General features: G+C 37.1%; 3 protein-coding genes across 5 annotated transcripts in view; 2 read left to right on the forward strand and 1 right to left on the reverse strand.

Annotated features, from left to right (window-relative positions):
• The window catches only part of TRIM23 (tripartite motif containing 23), a 56,756-nt gene extending 50,437 nt beyond the window's left edge, over nt 1-6,319 (reverse strand). Inside the window, exons 1-2 of the mRNA XM_069096416.1 lie at nt 6,060-6,319; nt 337-499 (exon numbers count right to left, since the gene is read on the reverse strand). Coding sequence (XP_068952517.1) covers nt 337-499; nt 6,060-6,203 — 307 coding nt within the window. The 5' untranslated portion in view covers nt 6,204-6,319. The remainder of the gene's footprint in view (nt 1-336; nt 500-6,059) is intronic.
• A 531-nt stretch (nt 6,320-6,850) lies between these two features.
• SHLD3 (shieldin complex subunit 3) lies at nt 6,851-10,996 on the forward strand. The gene is made up of 2 exons (XM_069096430.1): nt 6,851-6,978; nt 9,996-10,996. Exon 2 carries the CDS (start codon nt 10,147-10,149, stop codon nt 10,897-10,899), a length of 753 nt encoding a protein of 250 aa, XP_068952531.1. The 5' UTR covers nt 6,851-6,978; nt 9,996-10,146; the 3' UTR covers nt 10,900-10,996.
• TRAPPC13 (trafficking protein particle complex subunit 13) overlaps nt 6,851-12,494 on the forward strand; it is a 36,210-nt gene continuing 30,566 nt past the window's right edge. For all 3 annotated transcript variants that reach the window (XM_069096418.1, XM_069096419.1, XM_069096420.1), the window contains exon 1: nt 6,851-6,978. In XM_069096418.1, coding sequence (XP_068952519.1) covers nt 6,933-6,978 — 46 coding nt within the window. In that variant the 5' untranslated portion in view covers nt 6,851-6,932. The remainder of the gene's footprint in view (nt 6,979-12,494) is intronic.

The following is a 12,494-nucleotide window of genomic DNA, read 5'->3' on the forward strand; positions in this document are numbered from 1 at the left end:
GTATTGGTGTTTAATTGGATTCAAATTATATGACTTAGTTTCTCTGCATTTACCAGATGAATTAAATCAATATTCTTTTAAACAAAGCATATTTTCCTAAACTGTCTTTAATAACTATGATACAAACAGCAATTAAGTACTTCAGATGAGATAAATTTTATTACCAATTATCATATTATACAAGGCTAACATTTTTCAAAAGAGTACTAGCTTTTTGAAATCACCTTTTAATTGTACTATGCTGTTGATCATTTAAAATCACATGGAGAAATGTTTTATTGATTAACAGTGATATAACAGAAAGGATAAAAAATTGAAAAGAAAATGTTTTTCTACCTAGCTCAGTTACTTGTCGATCAAATGGGCAGCGAATTGCTCTTCCATGGAGGGGAAGGCGTGTAAGACAGTCATGACAGACGGTGTGGCCACACAAAAGCAGGCGTGGAACTTTGTCTCCTTGCAAAGAAAACACATCTTCACAAACTCCACATTCCAGAACCTAGAATTTGAAAAGGAAACAGATTGACTTTTCATTAATTTCCTGAGTTCAAAATTAGCCTCAAACACTGACTAGCTGTGTAACCTTGGACAAGTCACTTAACTGCTGTCTACCTCAGTTTTCTCATCTGTAGAATGAGGGTGATAATAATAATACCTACCTTCCAGGGCTGTTATGAAGATCAAATGAGATAATATCTGTAAAATACTTAGCACAGAAGCTGGCAGATAGTAGGAGCTACCTAAATGCTAATTATTATTATTATTAATTTTAAATATACATATTTTAACTTACTTGCATAACAATTTTATTCTATCTTACTGAGTAGATTTTCCTTTTCACTAAGATAATTATCCAAGTTGTAAAGTTTTAAATTTCCTTTACAATGGTCCATTTGACAAGTCCTACCACAAGAATGTCACAATGGAAGCTATTTTAATATGAGGTAAAGGTGATCAACAGGCCAATCACATACAGTCTAATCACTACAGTAAGTTTTGTTATAATATTTAAACTCTGAGCAACATTATCTGAACCAAAGCAGATAACTGAATCTGTATAATAAATATATTATTTTCCTGTATTTCTTTTTAAACCAACTCCTGTTGGTAACTCAATAGTAAAACAACATTAGCTTGGTATTTAGGAATTTAGAATTTGTTCTGGAATGAAAGTTGACCTTTCTATCCATTTTGTTTGTTTGATCTTGGTTCATTCTTTTTGGTTCTACCCTGATAAAAGCAAGAGCATCTGGCTAACATTTTGCACCTTCGTTTTCAATTTACTTCAGTATTTTTTCTTGACAGTTCTTACATTTATTAAAAAAAATTCTGTTTGCTAAGAAAGTTAAATTTAAGTTCATGACAGTAGATACTCTGTTACATCTATCACTGTATCATTAACAAATAGCACAGTACCTTGATGGCAGAAGGGATTTAGTATATGTTCAATTCAAATTTATTCTGTAAATAACATTATAAAGATTATAAAATCACTTATTTAAGAGAATAAACTACCTTCAAGTGAGGAAGCACTCAATTATATAAAAATGTAAATTAAAGAAATAAATCATTCTTCATTTAAGCAACATCAATTATTACTCTATTTCAGATGCTTTAGTTCACATAAAACTGAATTTATTTCAAAATATTCTGTATTTCAAGCATTTCCCTAATTCAGATGGGCTTTTCTTATCCCAGTTAGACTTTAGTAAAACTTTTACTGTTTCTTAAATGTAGTTTCCAAGCATAATGTATACTTATTTATATTTAAGTATAAAGTATAGGACTTTTCATTCTAGAGGACCATAAAATGATTCAAAAAGGAAATGGAATTAGAAAGGTATGCTGCTCTGACAGTTCTAAATTCCTAGAACAAAATGCTTAAACTATAAGTAAGATTGGAAAACAAATGCTGAGATTAGTATATATCTTTAATCAACCACTGGAACCAGTAACGAAATAAAAATGGAAACCAAAAGCTGCAAAAGGTATATAACAAAAAGACTCAAATATAGCCTAAATTAATTAATGGTCAAAAACCAGAATCTGAATGGAAATCTCAAATATTTTTAACTTAATCATGTCATTTACTAACTGCTATCTTGAACTATAAACTCATGTATTTGTCACTATAAACATCGTAGGATAGAACAGAAAAAATTTATAGCTGATTTGAGTCTTTTACAGTTAAGTGAAACAATCTGATTTTAAAACAAAGAAATTACTTAGTAATAGTTTAAAACTATATATGAAATTTTATTAAATCTGTTTCTGAACAGTTAAGTGAAACAATCTGATTTTAAAACAAAGAAATTACTTAGTAATAGTTTAAAACTACATATGAAATTTTATTAAATCTGAATATTAAATATTAAATCTGAAACTACTGTATAATTTTCATCAGTGTTGACCATCTTTCTCCACAGTTTGAATCTATAGGCAAAATCAACCAAATTCAAACTGCCTGAACAAAATTTAGCTGCATTTTATGGTATTGATAGCAATATAGAGAACCAAAAGACTTTTCTACCACAATTCTATTTTTTCAAAAAACACTTAGAAAAACTCTTATTACCACTATCACATCCTAGTTTTCCGTTACAGGGGGAAAAAAAGAGCACAAAACCAACATCTCTGACACTTCACTAGCTTACTTAATTGACTTCATCTAGATCTGGTTTTTTTTATTAGTAAAATGGAGATTATAACACTTGAACTACATTTACTTCACAGGGCTAATGTGAGAATCAAATGAAATAATGCTAATGAGCCTTGTAATCATAAAATTGTCATTACAGTAAGTAATACAAATAAGTAACTTTTCCTTTAGGCATTTAACTATTATGTATGACACTCACTAATCAGGGCAATAGATATTTTTTCCATATCTACAAAAATGAACCCTCGCTTTGTGATACAGTATGGGAAGTCAAATCCTGTAAGATAAATAATTCAGTAAATACTTCAAGTAATTGAAGATTTAATTTCTTGATCCACTAAGAAAGCAAGGCTTCTTTTCAGAGATACTAAAAAACAAATCAGAGCACTGGCTTTATAAATTTCAAATGCAACACATCCATGTTTTTTCTCTGAGACATAGAGTTCTCTGCGAAGGACACAACGATGAAAGACAGCACCAAAGCATTCCTTTAAAATTCTGATATTTCCAGAATCAAATTTAAAACCTTGCGTTTGACATTTAAAGTCTTCAAAAACTGGTCCTTGCCTATTTGTCTGGTCTTCTTAAAGTTTATTCCCCTCTAAGTACAGTACTATCCAGCAACACTGGCTTTCTTGTTCCTCATACAAGACATTCCAGGTTGTGCCTTGGTGCCTTTTCATTGGCTGTCCCCCATCCTGGAACGCTGCCCCTCCTCTCCCAACCTCCTTCAAGAAAGCTCCATTCCCACCTCCAAGCTCCCCTCTACAGACGCTGCTGCTGAAGCTTTCCCTCTCATTCACTACGTTCATAGCTGTTTGCTTTCTGTATCCTAAACACCAGAATTCCAGCAACCTGTGGGCAATCCATGTGTTTTTGCTTCTCTTCATATACCCCAACACTTTGCACGGTGCCTGGCACATGTAGTTTAATAAATGCTTGCAGAATGAGTGACTAACAGGGTCATATGGGACAGGTTCCCTAGACAGGGAATATAGCCTATCATTTGTAAATAAGAGGTCATGGGTTCAAATGTCAAAGAATATAAGTAAGAAAAATTCTCAATTGGCAGAAGAGAAAAACCTTGCAGGCCAATTTTTAACCTAATTAAAAATAGAAAATTGCAGTAAATGCTTTTGTAACATGAAGCATCTATACTTGAGTAATCTCTTAATTATACATTCCTTAACAACTAGCTTTTGTTCCTCTTTGTAGTTCTCTGTAGACCCTTTCTTTCATGACGTCTCACGTGTAACAGCAGGTTTGAACAAAGTTGTTAAACTGAGCTGAATGAAAATGATCATCTCACTTGATCTCCTTACATTTAGATTTTTATACCTTTGTTTTTCTTAAGAAAGGGAATATATGAATGACAGTACTTTACATTTATCTGGCATACTACAGTTACAAAATACATTCAAAGAATCCAAAATTTAAGAGTTAAAAAGAGACCTTACAGGTCATATAGTCTAACTCCTACATTTTGCAAATGAGGAAATTGAGGCCCAGATAGATTATGTGGCTGAAATAACAGTGGTAATTTGAGTAGAAGTGGAATGTGAATCCAAGTCCTTAGTCCAAATTGCCCAGTTCAAGGCAATGTTCCCTGGAGTGCCACATGCAGAGTGTATTCCTTCTAGGGAACATATTTTTGGAAATATAGTGGCCTATTTTCAAAAGAGGGTTACCCAGATGTCAAAGAGCCCATTATGTCATTTGCTCCATATAACAACCATATCAAGTTATAAAAACAAGTAGTATTCTCATTTTGCAAATAAGGAAACTGGGGAGGCAGAACTAGCTTTAAATGAGTCAGGATTCAAAACCAAATCTGATCCAGAGTCAGATAATAATTAATTCATTTTTAAGATTACACAAAAGCATCATACTATCTATTATTATAGTTATAAGCCTAAATGATTCATTCCAAATACAGAACTTCCAGGGTGGTGCTCTTTTTTTAATCTTTTAAGATATTATTAACATTGAGTGACAGCACCAATGCATTCCTTGGTATTATGACTTAGGGCCTAACTAAAATGCCATCCTCTGGGGTACATGTCACAGATGTACTCAACAGTTCACTCAACAGATATCAGCTTTCAGGTAACTAACTAACTACACCCCCCTGCACAAAGTTCAAAGCAAACAAGTGTTATACTCAATTCTGCACTGTATGAGTTTCCTGTCATATATTTAGGCTCCAGAGTACTTCTGCAATGACAGTGGCCAATGAAATACAGGACGTCCCAAAAATCTTAGTGCAGTTTTAAGCTTTGACAGCTTAAGGTCCTTTTTTAGATCTAATGGTCCCCATTAAGCTTTGACAACTTAAAACTACATTAAGACTACTGGAACATGCTGCATATTGTGAATAATGAGGATGCTACCTACCTAAATAAATTACTAGCGCTGGAACTAGCAGACAATAAAGATGTGAGAAATGAGTTCTAAGCATTCCAGTTAACATTTTTCTTATGAGCTGATACCAACTGGGCCATCTAATAACAGCCTAACCCAATTATTCCTTGAACTGGCTGAGGGAGGTGCAGAAGGCCATCAGAGAAACACAAAAGAACTACTGAGGTATAGACTTTATTTGAGTTTTTTAAATGTTAACTAGCGCTGCCTGGTAACAACGGAGAAAACATTAGCTTTTTGGCCAAAAGATATGCTTTCCAAAGCCAGCTTCAATATCTACATTTCCTTAGGCAACTCATTTCCATCACCTGTCCTGGCCTCAGTTTCCTCATCTGTAAAAAAGATTTTCAACCGATCAAGGGTTCTTAACCTAAGGTCCTGAACTTTTTTTTTAATTCTGATAATTATCTTTCAATATGACTGCCTTCCTATATAATCTTGTGCATTTTATTTCATGCACTAAAAACGTTTTTCTGAGAAGGGTCTACTGGCTTTTCCCAGACTACCAAAGGGGCCCATGACACGGGAAAAGGCTGAAGCCCCCGGACTAGAGGATCTCCCAGGCCCCCTGCAGCTCCGAGGCTCCCTGGGAGGCAGTGTCTGTAAGGAGGGTAGTGGCCCAAGTGACCGACCTTCCCCCAGCGCTTTTTCCGAAATAAAGTGTAAGAAAACTGACTGAGGAGGCCCCAGGAGAAGGCAGGGGGCTGTGCCCTGCCCAGTGCAGCCCGAGGATACCGGAACGTGGAGGGAAAGAGGGAGGGAAAGAAACCCAGGCCGGGGATGGCAGGTGCATGGCCCTCCGGAGGCGCCCCGGCGCCGGAGGCTGAGAGGAAAGGCTCTGTGAACAGCTACCGGGGGCCGCAGCGACCCCCCGGGCCCTGCCCGAGGAGACCCCGGAGCGGCCCGCCACCACCTAAGGGGAGCGGGCAGAAAGATGACGACACAGGGGCAAAAAATACCGGGGCCGACGGCGTCTCACCTTCACCGCGGCGGGGCCCCGGGCGCCGTGCTTGCCGCTCTCGATGCCGGCTCCGGGCTTGTTTACAACCAGGGCCGCCATCGCAGCAGCGCTGCCGCTGCAGCCAACGGAGGAGCGGAAAAAGATCCGCCTCCACTTACGCATTGGGCTGCACAGGCGCAAAGAGCCGGCCTCGAGAGGCGAGAGCGGCGAAGGCGACTAGGGCACCGAAGCGCAGCACCGCCCAGCCCGCTGTTGCGGGGGTTGGAGGGAAACGACACACTGGGGCGTTGTGTCGGCGTGGCTTTGCGCATGCGCACGTTTGACACTAAAGGACTTAGACAGGGACCCAGAGGGGACCTAGGCCTGAGGCTGAAGTTGTTTCTGGTTAGGACCTATCTTACTCAGGTCCCAGGATGCAGCGCGGCGCGGAATAGACTACAAATCCCGGCATGCTGTTTGCTTCTTTAACGCATTGGAATCCTGGCTTTCTGATCGCTTTAGCAATAGGACCATGCTAAGCTGTCACCAACCAGTGTTTAGAAACCGCTCTTTGCAAAATTATACGATTTTGTGGTGGGTGGGGGGAATAGCGTGGACGCAGGAAGCACTTGGGTTTGTGTGTGGCTTTTTGGGGTGGTAGGGGACAACCAGAGATATGTTTGCGTACATTCGATTAGAGGATGATGGTGAGCTCTCGGGATGAGGGGGGGGAGGAGAAGGTGTTGGAAGTGACGTTAGGTGTCACCGCTCGAGACAACGAGATTGACACGTGATTCTCCTTCCCGGAGCCTTCCTGTTTTCTTCCGGGCGGGAGGTGGGGGTGGGGGGAGGGGTGTTGCTTGTTGAGCCTCGCCATTCTCCGTTGCCGGTAGCTCTGAGATTCCGGTAGAAATGGAGGTGAACCCACCTAAGCAGGAGCATTTACTGGCGCTAAAAGGTAAAAAAAAATTTAAATGTTGCCGAGACCTGTCTTAGATATCATGCATCCTTCCCCTCCCTTTCCTTCCATCCTCTGGTTCCCTTTTGCCGCCATCGCTGGGAGCCAGGCTGGCTCTCGCTGGCCTCCAGGATGGCCTGGAGTTCGACTCCCTTGCCCTGTCCAGGGATCAGGGACCCGCCGCCCATCCTGACCATTGCCGTGCCAGAGACCCCGCTGTCCCGCCTGTCCCCGCCCGAGCCAAAGCACAACAAGCCTCTGGTGGGCGGGAGACGAATGTTCCCTTCTTCCTCATTCATGGGGCGGCTTTGGGAGAAGCTCTTAGTAAAGGAACTTTGCCACTTGATGTTATTGAAAACTCCTACTCTTAAGCTGAAAAGTGCACAAAGTTACGAAATAAATCCCAAATTTATTTCAGACTCGTTAAATTTATTAGATTATAATACATCTTGGGTGAAATGTGACCGAAGTGAGAAAACTTTAAGTATTTTAAGACTTATAATACCTTCACCAGACACTAATATTTGGTTATTTCTAAACTAATTTTGTTAAGAAGCACTAGTGAATTTTAGGTTGTGTAGATAATTGTGATAGAGAGCTGTGTGGAGATAGAAACTACCCCCAGAAAGTTAACATATACTTTTTGGGAATTGATTTTCTCTTTGAAAGACCAAAAAGAAAGCATTTTAATCAGGATGGCCTATATAGATCTCTTATCGAGCTCCCATCACTGCATACAAGTCGATATTTTAGTATGCGATACTAATTTATTTTCAGCAGAGCATTCATTTTGTATTGTAGTATGATCACGTTTATCAAACCACACTTTCTTCTTGGCACCATTTTTTGAGGTAGTGTAATTTTGATTACAGATCCTACAAAAACTAAAGCATCAATGGACAAATATTGCGGTCCATCCTGTTAACTTCCTCTGCAACAGTCCCTGGCTTTAAACCATTCACAGTTGTGGATCTAGAAATTGAAAGGACCTGAGAAACCATCTAGTCCAACCCCATCATTTGAGATAGACCTAGTTTTTCTATCTGTCAGGCTTTAAGGAAAGGAATGAAGTATCTTCAGAATGCATTACCTTACCAGCCTTTATGGTGGAGATGGTACAGCTACTAAAGATTCCTTGCAAATTAACTTTTTATCAAATCAAACACAGCTAAATCTCTAGATTAGAAGAGATCCATTCTGTGAATGATCCCATTCTTTTGTTTCTATGTCAGAGACTTGGACAGATTTTGGCAATTGGTGAGCAGCTCAGGTAAAAGTTTTGGAAGAGTACATTGCAATTTACATATTGGTGAATTTTCTTTAACAAACTAAATTAAATGTTATTTTAGTTTTCTTATTTGCATTTTTATTAAAGATAATGTTGGAATTATATTCTGATAAAATATATACGTGTATACACAGTCTTTTTCTCTTCCCCTTCTCCTCTTCCATCTTCTCTCTATTCTTCCTCTCTCTGTCCCTGTCCCCACTGGAACAAAAGTGACACCTTTTAGGAATACAATGTTATTCAAGATATTGTTGTCTCTATGACATAGAACTGCAAATGTTCAAGAAAAAAAATGTAATCTCTTAATTCCTGAATATTTTATCCCATGTTCAAATATATAATGATTTTTGCATTTCACAGTCATAGGTATTTAAAAATTTTAAGGAGACAAGTTCATGGATTGTCACAAATTGAATTGATACAGATGGATCCAAAGTGTAATCATTTTACTAATAAAAAGTCAATAACTGGTTCTTCTGGCCACATTAATAGTTGATTCAAATGATGCCTGAAACTTTGTGGTGCAAGCCTTATTATTTGTTTAAGAAGTTGTCATGTGTAGGTTAGCAGTACCCCAATACCTCTCTGTTGGGGAGGTTATCATGAGGTTCTTCTAGCTCCATCTTTCTGTGAATCTGGCTGTACCATGGTTCTGCCAACAAGAACACCCTACACTGTAAACTGTAGGAGCTATATTTACAGTTTGACTTGCAGCTATTGGGAACTTCTTGGCTCTAAAAAGAGAGAATCATCTAGCCCTATTCCACACTGGATATTTTGACTATATTTCAATGCAGTTGGTTTCCTCTGTAATCCTTCACATTTTATGTTTTGCTTTTAGAAATTTGCTTAGAGTTAGCTATGTGGATAGAGCACTGGGCCTAGACAGGAAGACCTGAATTCAATTCCAGCCTCAGATACTTAGTAGCTGTGTAACCCTGGGCAATTCACTTACTCTGTTTGCCTTAAACTACTGGAGAATAAAATGGCAAACTGCTCCAACCCCATGGACAGTATGGGCCACAAAGTGTCAAGCACTGCTAAACAACATTTGTTTAAATCCATTTTTACATTTAAAGTATAAAAAAGTTCTTGCAAATAAAAGTTACAATGCAGTCTTCATTTTTCTTTCTTTGTCTAAATTATAATTTTAAAACTACTTCATAAGAATATTTTACTGTGTACCTCTAAATGATGAAATTTAACAATAAAAAGTAATATATAGCATCTTATATAGAATCTGATAGCATCATAAGGCTTGAGAATTTCATAGTTCATTTATAAAAAATTTTTTTAATTTTTTTTAATTTAAAATTAAAAAAAAAATTATTGCCCCCTCATTTTCTCAGTGTTCAAGACTATAAAACTAATCTGGAGGAAGGCTTTGATTAAAATCCCAGGAATTCTGATTCTTGTATCAGTTTTCTACTGCAATGCAGTATAGTCATTTGAATGTAGCAGAGACCTATTTGAATTTTTGCTCTTTTAAATGTATTTGCTTTAACTCCAGATAAACATAAACTAAATTTCTAAAAAAAAATTTTAATTCAAAATTTTATATGTCTTTTTAAAAAAAGTTTTCTCACCTTTTTAAAGCTTATAGTTACCAGTAGCTGCTCTAGCAAAATGTAAAAGTATACAAGTTCATTTTTATGCTACCTATTTATATATGACCTGTTTTAGTAGAGATACCCAGTGTATCTTATTCTTTGTAATACTTCTACTTTAGGTCCTGTTTCTTCCTTCTCGTCAGTGGAAAGAAAGACAAGAAAGTTTTATAGCTATGAATTTAAGTTCTAGCACTGAGGATCTTGACCAAGAAATGTTGTGTCCTCATTATTAGTATCTGGACTTGTACAGAGTATCTGGCCTTGTACAGAATGAGTACAGAGGTAGTATTATACTATCGACCAAGTGAAAGTGACCCTACACGATTATACAAAGTTGCAGAAGACGCTATTAATGAATTTCCTACTCGTCCACTATTGAAATTTATACCTTGGTTTCCAAATGATGTAATAAAACTTCCCCTCAAACCTAAAAGACCGCCGCCGATTATTTCTGGTGAAGCAGTTAAAGAAGCGGACCAGTGCTTTACCATTTCAGAACATCACAGGAAAGCTCAGAATTATGATTGTACAGTGGGCCTTCTGGAGTTTCAACCAGATTTGGAAAAGAGGAAGTGTTTAACCCAGGCACAAACATTGGATGTACAGATTAGTTGTGGAAATCCAGATGAACAAACCCAAAAAGCAAAACGGCAGTTGAAAAGGTCTTGGAGTGTTTCAGTTTCTAGGAATTTTACAGAAAAGGTTTTGCCTTTATCTAGAGAATTACAACAGAATTTAGAAAAATTAAAGCTGCATTCATTATATAGAGCAAGATGGACAATAGAACATTCTGTTTTTAACAACCAAACTCTGGAAGATATTTGGATAAAACTGAATCGACTTATCAGGCATAATGAACTTCCATTTTGTAATGCTACAATCCAGAGAAATGTGAGCCAAATATGGGTATTCTGTGACATTTTGCACTGTGAATATGTATGTAATCTCCTTAAAGGAAGATTAGGTCTTAAGGGGAAAATGAATTTATTTGTACATAAATATGGAGTGATTTTTAGTATGTAATAGAAATAAATTTTTTTTACAGAGAATTAAATTTATGTTCTCTGTGAGGAATGCACTGAAATATAGGTGATAAATAAATCTTGCAATTTATTTTTAACTTTAGTGCAAAGTGTTTTCTTTTAAATTGTGGTTCTTCACCATTGTGGTTTGTAAATTTCAGTACATTGTGTAGAAAATAATTTCATCATGTGCCTAGGTAAGAGTACAATTTTTCTTTAAGTTGTCTTATTTATCAGTGAAATCAAGAACTCTGGGCTCTGGTGAATAACTGACAGATAAAAAGGATTCTAAGTCGTTTTCCCTTTATTTCTGTTTTGAAATCTTCCAGGGCCTAATTTATTATTCCAGAACCCCTGAATGTCAAAACGAAATTCAGAGAGAAAAATGTTCTTCATTATGACTTTTCAGATGACTAGACTCAGGTATATATCCCAGGCATCATGGAGCTAGGCTGGAAGTCAGGAAAATATGGGTTCAAAATCTTTCCATCTTCTTAACTTGCCTATTGCTTCAGAAGGTACCTCTATCTTCCTAATCACCTGGGTTTGAAACCTCAGTGTTAGCTTCATCTCCTCCCTTTGCCTTAATCCACGTATCTAGTCTACTGCCAAATCTTGGCATTTTTTCGTTCACAACATCTTCCCAATATGTTCACCTTCCCCCAAAAAAAGAAAAAAAAATTTTAGGAAAAATTCAAATTTGTGTCTTGCAGGCCTTTTATAAACAACAGGAAGCAACATGATGAAAGAATGCTAGATTTTAGAGTCAGGGAACCAAAGTTCAGATCTTGGCTCTGCTATTTGTTATCTGTGTGACCTAAGGCATATTTAACCTCTCTAGGCCTGGTTTTCTTATCTCCAAACTGGAGACTTAAATCAAATGACCTCTAAGACCCCAATCTGCTCTAAATCTGATAGTGTGATCCTGTTCACTGTCATAGTTTGAAGCTACAGGCAAATGAGTAGGTGTTCATTCTTGCATAATATTGTTTTTATATTGCCCATGTGAAGCTAAAGTAGAGAAGATGATTTTTTCCTGAAGCTTATCTTTTAAAATATTTTATTTCATTAAATATTTCCCAATTATATGTAAAAAAATTTTAACATTTAATTTTTTTTAAAGATTTTTAGTTCCAAATTCTCTCCCATCTCTCTCTTTCCTACCCCTTGAGAAGGCAGGCAATATGATATATGTGGAGTCATGCAAAACGTTTTCCATATTAGCCATGTTGCAAAAGGAAACACATACAGAGAAAAATAAAATTGAAAAAGTATGCTTCAATCACTGTAACTGGTTTTTATTTTATTATTTGAGAAATTAAGTAACAGACTCCCTTTACCCCAAATCAAAGGAATTGGATTATGCCTGTAGCTTTGCAAGATCCCAACCTGCACTCCACCATATGGAAGTAGATACTGTTAGCAGTAATTCAAGGCAGTAGGTAGTGGTGGTGGTGGTGATGATGGTCGTGGTGGTTGTGGTAGTAGTAGTAAATAAAGGTAACTGATACTTTTTATAAGCCTGTTCATCTGGTAAATCCCACTACAATTTCCAGAGAAAAACTTTCAAGGATGCACTTGATAATGATTTTTACC

Source organism: Petaurus breviceps, unplaced genomic scaffold (assembly GCF_028583685.1).
Source record: "Petaurus breviceps papuanus isolate PSGF00001 unplaced genomic scaffold, PetGlider_PUasm1.0 229, whole genome shotgun sequence".
Lineage (NCBI taxonomy): Eukaryota > Metazoa > Chordata > Mammalia > Diprotodontia > Petauridae > Petaurus > Petaurus breviceps.

Excerpts from the sequence above, each read along its gene's own strand:
- SHLD3 (XM_069096430.1), top strand. The coding sequence starts at position 10,147 with ATGAGTACAGAGGTAGTATTATACTATCGACCAAGTGAAAGTGACCCT.